The 14,218-nt window shown below is 38.0% G+C and overlaps 2 protein-coding genes across 2 annotated transcripts; both read left to right on the top strand.

Moving 5' to 3' along the window:
* Positions 1 to 1,586: 1,586 nt before the first annotated feature.
* On the top strand, positions 1,587 to 3,781 carry LOC109339158. The gene is made up of 3 exons (XM_019576567.1): positions 1,587 to 2,891; positions 3,001 to 3,349; positions 3,435 to 3,781. Exons 1-3 carry the CDS (start codon positions 1,587 to 1,589, stop codon positions 3,779 to 3,781), a joined length of 2,001 nt encoding a protein of 666 aa, XP_019432112.1.
* Positions 3,782 to 12,137: 8,356 nt separating this feature from the next.
* On the top strand, positions 12,138 to 13,295 carry LOC109339159. Its single transcript, XM_019576568.1, has one exon. It carries the CDS (start codon positions 12,138 to 12,140, stop codon positions 13,293 to 13,295), a length of 1,158 nt encoding a protein of 385 aa, XP_019432113.1.
* The last annotated feature ends 923 nt before the right edge of the window (positions 13,296 to 14,218 follow it).

The raw sequence follows: 14,218 nt of genomic DNA on the forward strand, positions 1-14,218 counted from the left end.
ATATAATCTCATATGATGGACACATAAAAGCTCTGCTAGGGCTTAACCTCCAACAATCTTGGAACTACAATGATAAAGTCTCTAAATCCCAAAACAATGATTCCTTAGAACTTCTTGGGAAATCTAGATACCTCTGCGTCTGAAGATGTGCTTGTTAACAAAGTTGCGGCTCCACAAATCCCGGAAATACACATGAAGAAATCATTTGCTCAAGCTCTCAAGGCCACCTGTGACATTTCAATCTCCTAGTTGCCTCAGCCATGTATTAAGGGAGTATCAAGCTGGCCTCCAAAGATGTAAGACTCATCTTCATGGAAGGCTTATTTTATCCAAGGGAGACACGCCCATTAAGTTTACTGAACTTAGAGCAAAGCTTCAGACCCTATGGAACATGATTGGCACATGGAGCATGATCTCATTAGGTCGAGGGTTCTATGATTTTTCTTTCTCATCGGTTGAGGACATGAGGTCGATTTGTGCAATTGGATCCTGGAGTTTGAAACCAGACTTTCTTTGGTTGTCTATGTGGTCCCCAGATTTTAATCCCAATCTATAGAAGCTTTCACATTCGCAATGTTGGATTAGGATTTTGGGGCTCCCTATGGAGTATTGGAGTGTTAGGATTTTGTTCTCTATTGTAGGGGGTTGGGAACTCCAATATCTCTGGATGAGGCAACCTCTAGTAGGTCCTTCGGGCACTTTGCAATTTTGGTAGATATAGATCTTAAGGGATCCTTGCCAAATCAAATCTTAGTGGAAAGAGAAGGATTCGCTTTTTTTGTCTACATAGAGTATGAAAATCTCCCTGAATTTTGCTCTAGATGTCATTCAATTGGTCACCTACTCGCTAATTTTAGGATAACTAATAAGGAATCAGGAGTTGAGTCTTTAAGGCATAAGAAAGCTAATCCTATGGGGAAAATCTCAAAGCTCATACTAGAAAATGATCTTGCTCCAAGTAATGGTAATAAAATAAGCACCCAGAGTGATTTTGTGCTTGGAAAGTTGAAGGAAGTGGCTGAGGCAACTCAGGAAAATGACTTGGTCATTGAGTTGGAGTTTGACAATTGTGTGAATTTGCAATTGGAGCAACAACAAAACGATGTTATTCCCCCGAATGATGAGACAGGTGACCCATAAAGATATTCTAATGAGGAGTCTAGTGATACCAGAGTGGAAGACTCAATGGAGAATGATGGTAATAGTAGATTGCAGCTCTTTCCAGTTCAAAATTTCACAGTCCAAGCTCATGATCAGATGACCAATGTGTCTGCAGCAAAAGAATCAAGAATTGTAGGAAGACTCTGGGCTGATGAAGAGGAGGAGGTTATATTCGAAAGGGAGGATAGTGACACAGCTAAGGAGGGGATATACACAAAAGTTTTGTCAAAATCTCAAAAGAAAAAACTGAGACATAAGCAGAGCTTGGAAAAAGTTCATTTTACCCGTAGAGGTGGCTATCTAAATGTCTCCAAATGAAGGTGCTATATTGGAACAATAGAGGCGTGGGTAATCCTAAAACTAGATTAGTGTTTAAAAAGTTTTGCTCTGTTAATAAGCCAGATGTTGTCTTCATATCTGAGCCCATGGTGCTTTCTAATAAAATCAATCCATTATTTTGGTCTGCCTTGAATTTAAAGCTTTTCACTGTGAATGATAGGGGTAGCTTGCTTCCCAATATATGGGGGCTTTGCCATGTTGGTCTCAATCCTAACATAATTTCCAATACCTCTCATCAAATCTCTATTTCCTTGATTTTGGATAACCAACAAGTTTTCATTTGTGATGTCTATGCACACACCAATTACTTGATGCGTAGGTCCCTATGGGCTGACATCTTGTCTCTGATTTCGGTCAACCAGGGTCCCTGGTGTTGCATAGGGGACTTTAATTTTGTCATGGGTGCCAATGAGTGTAAAGGAGCTTACCTGCCGAATAGAACTGCTTGTGAGGACTTCAAAAGGTTCTCTGACGTTGGCAACTTGCATCACATACTGACTAGGGGAGCTGAATTCACCTGGTCTAACAGAAGGAGAGGATTGGCTCACACAGAAAAAAGATTGGATAGATCAATCTGCAATGATAGTTGGCTTTCAATTTGGCATCAAACTTATTGCTACACTCTTCCTAGATCTGCTTCTGATCATCACCCTCTAATGTTTTGCTCCTCCAATGTTGCTACCAATATGCAATTTCCTTTTAGGTTCCATAAAATGTGGCTTCAGCATGATAGCCTTAGAAGGGTGGTAGAGACTCATTGGGCTAGCAATATAGTGGGATGCCCTATGTATGTCTTGTCCAAAAAGCTCAAGGGTCTCAAGGCTATCCGAAAACTCTGGAATAAAGAGGTTTTTGGCAACATTCATCTCAAGGTTAAGGATGCCTTATCCTCAGTGGAGCTCATCCAGCAAAAAATCACAATTAAGGGTCAAAATGATATCCTTCTAACTCAAGAGGAGCAAGCACAAAAGGATTTGATGATTGCTTTACATTCTGAGGAGGAGTTTTGGAGGGAGAAATCTAGATTGAATTGGCAGATTATTGGTGATAGGAATATAAGCTACTTCCATAAAATTGCCAAAATCAGGTATGCTACTAAGTCTATGTGCATGCTTAGAAATTGTGAAACCACTTTGTTGGCTAAGCAGGATATCAAAAATCATGTGTTGGATTACTTCGCCAACTTGTATGCTTCAGAAAATGAAACGCATCCTAGCAATATCATTAACTCTGTTATCCCTCATCTGGTTTTTGAGGAGGATAACGCAATGCTTTCCACAATTCCTTTAAAGGATGAGATTAAGGCTACTGTCTTTGTAATGAATGGGAGGGTGCCCCTGGCCCTGATGGGTTTGGAGGGTGTTTCTTTCAGAAATTTTGGGATATCATTGGTCAAGATATTTGCCAATCATTGACTCAATTTTTCAACCACGGTTGGATCCTTCCAAACCTTAATTCAAAAAATCTTGTTCTAACTTCCCCTCTACTGACAAAATTGAGGACTTTAGGCCCATTGCTTTAGCAAATTTCCAATTTAAAATCATCACCAAAGTCTTGGCTGATAGGCTTGCAACAATTGCTCCAAAAATTATCTCTAAGCAACAGAGGGGCTTCATCAAAGATAGGCATATCCATGATTGCATTTCTATTACTTCTGAAGCAATTAATCTTCTTGACCATAAGACATTTGGTGGAAACTTAGCAATCAAGTTGGATGTCAAAAAGGCTTTTTACACTATTGGTTGGAGATTTCTTATGAATACCCTGAAGGCTTTTGGATTTGCTAACTTATTCATAAATTGGATTGAGGTGATTCTTAACTCTGCTAAATTGTCAATTTCTGTTAATGGTCATTCTGTTGGTTTCTTCAGTTGCAAGAGAGGGGTTAGGCAAAGTGATCATTTATCCCCCCCTTATGTTTTGTTTGGCTGAAGATGTGATCAGCAGAGGGTTATCTAAGTTATTGGACAGTAGGAGAATTAGCACAATTGACGGTCCTAGGATTATTGCTCCTAACCATGTTTTTTATGCTGATGACATATTGATTTTCTGTAGAGGCATCAAGAGAGAATTGTCAGCCATAAAGAATTTGTTTAATGATTATGCTGGAATCTCTGGTCAGTGTTTAAACTTTAACAAGTGCACGTTTTACTCTACCCAAGAAAATGCTAGAAAAATTGGCAAACTCACTAACTGGCTGGGTTTTGGAGCTGGTCAATTGCCCTTCAACTATCTTGGGGTCCCTTTTTTCAAAGGAAAACCTAAAGCTATTCATGTGTAGCCAATAGTAGACAAAATTGTCAACAAGCTGGCCAAGTGGAAGGGGTCTTGCCTCTCAATTATGGGCAGAGTTGAACTTGTTAAAGCTATAATTCATAGCATGTTAGTTTATAGCTTTCATGTCTATAGCTGGCCTGTCAATTTTCTAAAAAGGATGGACAATTGCATAAGAAACTTCATCTGGTCTGGGGATACTAAGGTCAAAAAGATAGTCATTGTTGCTTGGCATAAGGTTTGTTGCCCTGTCAAAGAAGGTGGGCTTGGTTTAAGATCAATCAAATCGATGAATCATGCTACAATTCTCAAGATGGCTTGGGATATGAGTTCTTCCTCTCAGGAATGGGCAGCCTTTTATAGGAACAGATTTTGTAAAGCTTCAAATCCAGATTTGATAATTTGTCAATCTCCATTGCACAAGCAATTGTAAAAATCAAAATGGATACTTCTTTCACTGGGAACTTCTCTAAGTTGCGTGTTAGGCCTTCTATGCTTGAATTCTCAATCCTAAAAGCTTTCAATGGTAATTGCAACTACAACAAGGCTCCTACAATTTCAAAGGTTACTTGGAATTTTCCTTCCCTGGGATGGGTGAAGATCAACTCAGATGGCGCAGCCAAGGGGTCCCTAGGGCATGCAGGGGGTGGTGCTATTTTTAGGGATGGCCATGGCTATTGCTTGGGGTGCTTTTCTTCTTACTTCAACATTCAAGACTCTCTCTATGCTGAAGTTCTTGCTGCAATTTTATCTGTCCAGGTTGCTTACTCCAAAGGCTGGCATCTAATCTGGTTGGAGTGTGATTCAACCTCGGTGGTGGAAATTTTCAGGGGTAGCAGATCGATTCCTTGGAAGCTAAGCAACCTTATGAACAAGTGTAGGAACATTATGTTGGGTATGCAAGTCAGAGTGTCTCACATATTTAGGGAAGGAAATGCTTGCGCAGACAAGTTGGCTAACTTTGGCGTGCATTCTAGATCTAATTCTTGGTGGAACTATCCTCCTACGTTCATTTCGCATGATTTCAATAGAAATATGTTGCTTCTTCCAAACTATAGGTTTAGGGGCTTGTAATGGATTTTTTGCTTCGGCTATTCAAATATATTTGTGGGTGTAGTTTTACGCTTACTTTAAAAAAATAATCGTTAATTTTGAAATATTGTTACCAACTTCCATGGAGCTCTGCTAGGGTTAGTCTCCAGCTTTCTTGGATCTAACTAAAACACACCATGACTTCAACTGAACCTCTCATCCCTTGGAGCTTCCTCGGAGGCTTAACAGACATGATCAAAATAGCAAAATGAATCTCTAATGTTCCAAATCCACCCTCTTTCTCAAAACAATCTTTTATTCAAGCTCTAAAAGGCTCTTGTGATGTCTCCATCTCCCATTTGCTTCAACCATGTATTAAGGGAGATGTCATAGCTATTAATATATCAGAAGTAGAATACCAATCTGGTTTACAAAGATGTAAAACTCATTTACATGGCAGAATTATCCTCTCAAAAGGTGACCATCCCATAAAGTTCATTGACCTTAAAGCCAAGCTCTCCTCTCTCTCTAGACAATGGCTGGGAAATGGAATATGATCTCGCTGGGAATGGACTTCTATGATCACTCCTTTTCGTCAATGGAGGACATGAGAAATGTGTGTGCAAAAGGCTCTTGGAACCTCAAACCAGGGATTCTTCGACTCTCCTTATGGACCCCTGATTTCAACCACTCCCTTTAGAAAGTCACTTATTCTCAATGCTGGATCAAAATCTTAGGCATCCCCCAAGAATATTGGAGCCCTAGGATTATCTTTTCAATAGTAGGCGGGATTGTCACCTCTTTCTCTGTGGATAAGTCCACAAATAATAGATCTTTTGGTCACTATGCAAGAGAGCTGGTGGATATCAATCTGAAAAATATCCTTCTTGATCAAATATTAGTGGAGAGGGAGGGGTTTCCTTTTTTTCTATCTATAGATTATGAGAATTGGCCTGTATTTTTCTATCTCAATTGGCTATTTGTCTTCAAGTTGTAGAAGATCATACAGGAAGGAGTCCTTTGAGGAAGCTCCAACAAAAGTAACTTGGAAAGAAAAGGTCACAAAGAGGCCTCCCCCTCTATGGAAACAAAGGAAAATGACTTAATTATAAACCTAGAGATTGAACACAAAACTGATTTCAATCTAGAAAGGTTGGAGAGAGTGCGCTTATTTCCTGACAAGGATGCCATCTATGTTGATTCCTCTGAAAAGGAAGGAGTGGAAACTAAAGTGGCTGACACATGGGATGAAGGTCCGGAACCCTTAGTGGAAAGGGTAAATTAAGCTTTCCCTCAACCTCCATGTGATAACTATATTGTGCAAGACATTCAGGAAATGGCAAATCCTAGTGCTACAAGATATATGAAACTTGTAGGGAGGCTTTGGGCAGAGGATGAAGGGGAGGATGATGAGGAGAGAGTTGAAGACTCCTTCACTTAGGTGCTCACCAAATCACAAAATAAGAGACTAAGGAAGATGAATAGCTCTGAAAAAGTGCATAATATCCACATGGGTGGCTACATAAACCATTTACAATGAGAGTTCTTTATTGGAACTATGGGGGCTTTGGAAACTTTAAAACAAGGTTAGTTCTAAAGACATTCTATCTGGATAATAAACTTGATTTTGTCTTTATATTAGAGCCTTTGATAGCTTCTGAGGATATCAACCATTTGTATTGGTCTGGCATGAATCTTAAGTTCTTTGTGAAGAATGATAGGAATCCTCATATGCCTAATATTTGGGGAATTTGTAGATTTATCTCCACCCATCTATGGTAGCTAATTCTAGGTATCAAATATCAATCTCCTTATCTGAACAAGCTATCACTTTCTTCCTCTGTCCAATGTATGCACACACTCACTACATTCATAGAAGATTGATTTGGTCTAAGATCAAGTCCATCATGATTTCAAATCCTGGTCCTTGGTGTTGCACTGGGGACTTTAATGTGGTGCTAGGGGCTAATGAATATAAAGGGTCTGTTGTTCCTCTTAGATTGCCTTTTGAGGAGTTTAAGTCTTTCACTAATGATTCTAGTCTCCTTCACCTATTGACTAGAGGAGCTGAATTTACATGGTCCAACAAAAGGAGAGGTGATGCCCTTACTGAGAAAAGGTTGGACATGTGTGTTTGTAATGTTGATTGGGTTTCCTATAGGAATGAGATTTTCTACTACACCTTGCCTAGAATCTTTTCTGACCACCATCCTCTTCTTCTTAGCTACTCCTCCTCCTCAGTCATCATACTATCTCCTTTTAGATTCCACAAGATGTGGCTTAATCATTTGGACTGCAAAAGAGTGGGTGCTGAGGTTTGGAAGACTGACATTAGAGGTTGTCCTATGCTTATTGTCTCTCAGAAGCTCAAAATCCTCAAAAGGAAGCTCAGAGATTGGAACATTAATGTTTTTGGGGACTTACATCTCAGGGTTAAAATTGCTCTTGCCTCTGTGGAAGCTATACAAAATTGCATAAACTTTTCTGGCCCTGATCAGGACCTTTTGGATTAGGAAGCTATTGCTTAGAGGGATCTTCTTCGAGCTTTAGTTGTAGAAGAAGCCTTTTGGAAGGAAAAATCCAGAATGAATTGACATGTTAATAGTGATAGGAACACGAGTTTCTTCCACATAGTGGCCAAGATTAGGCAAAACACTAAAGCTCTAACAATCCTCAAGGATAGGGATCACATTATTACAAACCAGACTGATATTGCAATTCATGTTTTGGATTACTTCACTGACTTATATGCTTCCCATAATAGCACTCTCCCTAATGCCATGATTGGCTCAGTTATCCCCTCTTTGGTGAGTGAGGAGGACAATTTCTTGCTCACTAAACATCCCTTTGATGGTGAGATTAGATCTGCTATATTTGGCATTAATGGTGATGGTGCCCCTGCTCCTGATGGTGTTGGTGGCTTCTTTTACCAAGATTTCTAGGACATTGTTGGTCTTGATGTTTGTCAATCTATGACACAATTTTTTCTCCAAGGATTGGTTACTTCCCAACCTTAACTCTAACATAGTTATACTTTTCCCTAAGCATCCTAAAGCTGGTAGAATTGAAGATTTTAGACCAATTGCTCTAGCTAACTTCCAATTTAAAGTCATCAATAAGGTGTTAGCTGACAGACTTGCTGAAGTTGCTCCTAAATTTATTTCTCCTCAGCAAAGAAGGTTCATCAAGGAAAGGCAAATCCATGAATGCATCTGCATTGCTTCTGAGGCTTTCAATCTGCTTGATCACAAAGTGTTTGGGGGGAATTTGGCTATTAAACTGGACATTAAGAAGGTTTTTGATACTCAAGACTAGAGTTTCTTGCTTGACACTCTTAGGGCTTTTGGTTTCAACAACAAATTAACTAACTGGGTTAAGATCATCTTGCATTCAGTCAAATTATCTATCAATGTGAATGGCCAATCTGTTGGGTTTTTTAATTGTAGAAGGGGAGTTAGACAAGGTGATTCATTGTCCCATTTGCTCTTTTGTTTAGCTAAGGATGTCATCAGCAAAGGCATCTCCAAGCTAATTTTGGAGGGTCAACTTTGTCATATCTCTAGCTCTTGCAATCTTTTAACTCCAAGTAATGTGTTGTATGTTGATGACATACTCATCTTCTACAAAGGAGTCAAGAGAAATCTTCTGGCTCTAAAGAATTTGGTCACTAATTATGCTCAAGCCTCTGGTCAGCATATCAACCTTAGTAAGTGCAGGTTCTACATTGGAAGTGCCTCTCCTAGGAGAATCTCTACTTTGTCTTCCACTCTTGTCTTCTCTCTTAGTAGACTGTCATTCAACTATCTTGGTGTCTCTCTTTTTAAAGAGAACCCAAGGAAGGTTTACCTCCAACCAATTGTTGATAACATCATCCTCAAGCTAGCCACTTGGAAAGACTCTTTGTTGTCTCTCATGGGAAGAGTGAAATTGGTCAAGTCTATAATTTTCAGTATGTTCACCTATAGTTTTCATATTTACTCTTGGCCATAAAGTTTGATCAAGCAATTAGATAGGTGCATAAGGAATTTCATATGGGCCGGTGACACAACTATTAGGAAAATTGTCACACTTACTTGGCACAAGGTTTGATCCCTTACAAAATCTGGTGGATTTGGCTTGAGATCTATCAAAGCCATGAATCATGTTGTTCTAGTAAAGCTAGCTTGGGAAATGTGCTCCTCTAACCAGCAATGGTCTATCTTCTATAGACACAGATTTGGTAGTGGTAATTCTCCTAATCGGAGATATTTCAAATCTTCAATTTGGCCTGGCATAAGAAATAATTGGCATGCTACAATGTCTAACTCAATTTGGTTGGAGATGGCACAAATATCAATTTATTGCTGGACAATTGGCTTGGCACTACACTAAATCCCACATCTTCATGTCCTGACCTTATTGTTGTGTGGCCATCTTTCACAGTCAAGCTACCATTTAATGCTCTCTTCCAAAATTCAAATGCACTTTTAAAAAGGGAAAAGGTTTCATGTAATTTCTGAAGCATGATTTTGCTATTCATTGTGGAAATGTTATAGGAACAGAAGAGTTATCAGTTCTTTGCACACATGAAAGCAAAGTTTTCATGAGAGTGTAACCATCTCCAAGTGAATGGTGAAGTTTGAATATAAAATTACCATTAGCATTGGTTGTTGGGTACTTAATTATATGCATTTCCCATAATGGTTTATGTTGTGGTAACTGTTCTGTAGATATTTTTGTGATATATTCGTTAAAATGCTCATCACAGCATTTGAGTGTTTTGTTGGTTGGAAATATTGGAATCTTGATGTGTTCCTTGACACTTACATCAACTTGCTTCTGATGTTTCTATCGTTTAATTTGTTGTCCATAATCTGTCCAAATTCACTCCATGTGTAAAATATATAAGTATCATACACAAAACAACAAATTGTATTGGATGGACACCCTTTCTACTCAGTTTAATATAAATTTTCCATATAAAACAAAAGAACACCAAAATTGTTGCTTGAAAATTAAAACTAGTAGAATCATGTGTTATTCCATAGATTTTTTTAAAGACATGTAAACAAATTTAAGATGAAAGGCAAATAGATGTACAGTGTAAATCTTGGAAGTATATGTAAAGTGTAAATATATGACAAGTGGTGATAATCTCTCTCTGCTAGGGTTGACAAAAAATCTTAGAATTCTTACTGTCTGCATCATGAATCCTACTAATATTCCTTGGAGTTTCCTAGGGGAAATGGATTATGTTCCTCCTCCTGTTGTGATTCAAAAACTAGTAAAGCCTTCTTTAAAAACTTTTGCCCAAGCTCTTAGGAATTCTTATGATTTCTTTATTTCACAACTTCCTTAGCCATGTATTAAGGGTGATGCAGTAGCTGTGAAAATCCCTGAAGCTGAGTACCAGGAAGGGTTGCAAAGATGCAAGAGCCATCGCTATGGAAGACTGATTCTCTCCAAAGGAGACACCCCGCTTAAATTTACAGATTTGAAAGTAAGACTTACTAAGCTTTGGGAAATGATTGGTAAGTGGTCCATGGTTTCTCTGGGAAAGGGTTTTTATGATTTTTCATTCTCATCCCTAGAGGACATGAAAAGCGTGTATGTGGTGGGTTCTTGGAATCTCAAGCCAGGTTTTCTTAAGTTATTTCTTTGGACACCAAACTTCAATCCTAACATTCAGAAGTTGTCACACACTCAATGTTGGATCAAGATACACAACTTGCCCCAAGAGTATTGGAGTCCAAAGATTATTTTCTCTATAGCGGGTGGCATTGGAGCACCAATCTCTTTGGATGACGCCACAAACCAAAGTGGGAAGAAACTGCCAATTTGGAAAACACGGTTGCTTCTGATGATATGAGGATAGTGGGAAGGCTTTGGGCAGATGACAATGCATCTGAAGAGGGAGAGGATGAACTCACAACAGTGATTAGTAAATCTCAAAGGAAAAAGTTGAGAAAAAGTGGAAAATCTATGAGGATTCATAATACCTGAAGGGGTGGTTATCTAAACATTTCCCAATGAAAATCCTATACTAGAATTGTAGGGGTTTTGGAAATCCTAAAACTAATATTTTTCTAAAAAATATTTGCTTATCAAATAACCCAAATTTAGTTTTCCTTGTTGAACCTAAAATCCATCTTGAGATGGTAACAGAGAGGTATTGGATGAATTAAGGCTCAAGTTGTTTGTAGTAAATGATATAGGAAATCACCTTCCTTCCTTATGGGGGCTTTGTAATCCTGACTTATCTCCTACTGTGTTATTGAATGTTGAGCAACACATTTCTTTATCTGTGTTGGTGGAAAATAGTTTTTTGCATATTTGTGCTATTTATGCCCATACAAGCTATCTCCTTCGTAGGTCCCTCTAGTCTGAAGTTCAGAATGTCATTTCTGCTAACCTTGGGCCTTGGTGTTGTATATGGGATTAAAATATGGTCTTGCATGCTAATGAATGCAAGAGCTTAAGACTGCCTGCTAGAACTCCTCCTGCTAAAATATAGTTTTCATTGACAGTGCTAATCTCATTAATCTTCCAACTTCGGGTGCTCAATTTAACTAGTCTAATAGGAGAATTGGTAGTTCTATTACTAAAAGAGGCTTGATAGAGCTATGTGTAATGAAGAGTGGACTAATGCTTGGAATCAATCTGCTTTTTGTACATTACCTAAAGTAGCTTTTGACCACCACCTTTTAATGCTTTTCTCAAATTCTCAAGTGCAGCCTAGGCACACTCCTTTTAAATTCCAAAAAATGTGGTTGCACAATACTGATTGCAGAAGATTGGTTGCTGAGGTTTAGAGAATAGAGGTTGTGGCTTGTACAATGTTTGTTTTATCCCAAAAGCTTAGAAATCTGAAAAAAGAGCTTAAGGTTTGGAATTACAATGTTTTTGGTAATATTCATCAAAGGGTCAATACGGCTAAGGCCAATGTGGAAGCTACTCAGAACTACATTAATGACAATGTTCCATATATTAGCCTTTTGGAACAGGAATACTTGGCCCAAATTGAATTGACGACATCTCTTGTTGTTGAAGAATCTTTGTGGAAGGAAAACGCTAAAATAAATTGACACACCATGGGTTGTCTTCTATAGGAATAGATTTGGTCAAACCAGGGAGCCTTCAAATAGGTATTTTAAGTCCTCTATTTGGCCTGACATTAAAGAAAACTAGTCAATTACAACAATGAACTCAATCTGGTTGGTTGGGGATGGTTAGAATATAAACTTTTGGAGGGACAACTGGGTAGGGGAACCTCTTGTGAACACTCTAGGAATTCCAATGGATATTCAGAACTCTCTTTTAGCTTTTATGGCAAATTTCATTCATAACTCTAAATGGGTTATGGCTCTTTTGACAAATTGTTCCCTGATGTGGCTTTAAGCATAGCCAAAACAACTAGATCTAATGGTTTGGACAAGCTTGTGTGGAAGCATGCAGAGGATGGCATGCTTTCTCTGAAGGCAGCTTATAGCCTTGTCTCTAAATCTTCCAATAATCTCATCTGGTGTAAACAAGTTTGGTCTCAGGTGATTCCACCTTCCAACACTTTCATCACCTGGAGGATTATTCATGGAAAAATGCCTTTAGATAAGAATTTGCAAAGGAGAGGTTGTGTTTTAGCCTCGAGATGCAGTATTTTCAAGCAAGTTATAGAAGACACTAATCATATTTTCCTCAACTACAACTTTTCTATCAATCTCTGGAATTGGCTTATGTGGATTTTCTCAATCAAACTGAACTTAAATTTTATCAAAGATCTGGTTCTATCTTGTAGAAATCAATTCAGCAGACAACTTCAAGAAGTTCTTTTAATTTGTGTTGTCCACAAAATTTCAACAATCTGGTTCTGCAAAAGTCAAAACAGATTTCAGGACATAGGTGTTTCTTTGAATCTTGCAATTTCTAGGATAAAAAGGGACACATCCTTATCAGGAAATTATTCTCTAGCTTCTGCTTCTCCTACAATCAAAGACCTCAGTATTCTAAAGCAGTTCAAAATAACAGTAAACTACAACAAGGCTCCAAAGATAACTAAAGTGACTTGGATGCCTCCCTCTTTGGGTTGGGTTAAGGTTAACATTGATGGTGCAACTTTTGGATACCCTGGTCATGTTGGAGGGGATGGTATTTTTAGAGATCATAATGGGGTTTTTCTTCATGGATTTGGTTTCTATTTGAATAACCAGAATGCTCTTTATATAGAGCTCCATTCTACGATTAAAGCAATTAAAATGGCCTACAAGAAAGGGTGGTTAAATTTATGGTTGGAAGTTGATTCTATTTTGGTGCTGCAAATTTTCAAAGGAAATTCCAAACCTCCCTGGAAGCTTCTAAATGATTGGCATAGATGCAAAAAATTCTTGGATTCAATGAACTACAAAATCACTCACATCTATAGAGAGGGTAACATATGTGCGGATAAATTGGCCTCTTTTGGCGCAAAGTCTAGAACTATAGCTCCAGGAATAGAAATCACTCACATCCACTCCTAGTTTCATTGTAAATAAATTAATAGAAATATATTAGGGTTGCCTAACTATAGCTCCAGGAACTTGTAACTTTCTTGTTCTTTGCATTACATAGTTTCCATCTAATAACACATTGAGTGCAGTAGCACTTTTGCTTTAAAAAATATAGAGTGTAAAATAGAATAGTTAAAATTGATATGTAAATAATTATGGAATAATGAATAATTAAAATTTATTAAAAATACTATCTAAAATTTATATTACCCTACAATCACACTAATGTGTCTATATAAGTTGATGCAACTTGTAGTTTGGGATCATGAGATCAACTCTTCATTTATTAAATTTACTATCCTATTTCTTGTTTTATTATATGTGCCAAAGTTTTATAATAGGCATGTTAGATAGATGTTATAGTTTTAGTATTTATGGAGAATAAAATCGATTAATGGCCACTTTATTATCATTGATCAATTGGTCAGTTATGATTTCTTTGTTTGAATAAGGCTATATATAAAACCTCAGCTGATGAATAATATGTATGTAAATTTTCTACCTTTATGTTATTCTTCATTTTCTGAGTTATAACAATTGGTATCAGAGCTCCGCAAGGGGCCTGATATAGAGTGATAAGAGTGTGTATGATAGAGTGTGTGTAAAAAGCGTGAGGTAAACACAGAGAGAGGTAAGATGTCAATCTCAAGTAAGTTTGTGCAACCATCCATTCTGATATTCGATGGCTATTATGACTATAGGTCAATGATAATGGAGAATTTCCTTATGAGCAAGGAGATGTGGAGCCTGGTGGATGAAGGGATCTCTGCTGCGGCAATTGGAACAACACCAACAAGTGAAACGCAGAGGAGGGCTGTGGAGGAGGCCAAATTGAAAGATCTGAAGGTCAAGAACTTCTTATTCTAGGAAACTGATAGAGAAATCCTAGAAAC

The sequence above is a fragment of the Lupinus angustifolius genome, unplaced genomic scaffold (assembly GCF_001865875.1).
Source record: "Lupinus angustifolius cultivar Tanjil unplaced genomic scaffold, LupAngTanjil_v1.0 Scaffold_60_19, whole genome shotgun sequence".
Lineage (NCBI taxonomy): Eukaryota > Viridiplantae > Streptophyta > Magnoliopsida > Fabales > Fabaceae > Lupinus > Lupinus angustifolius.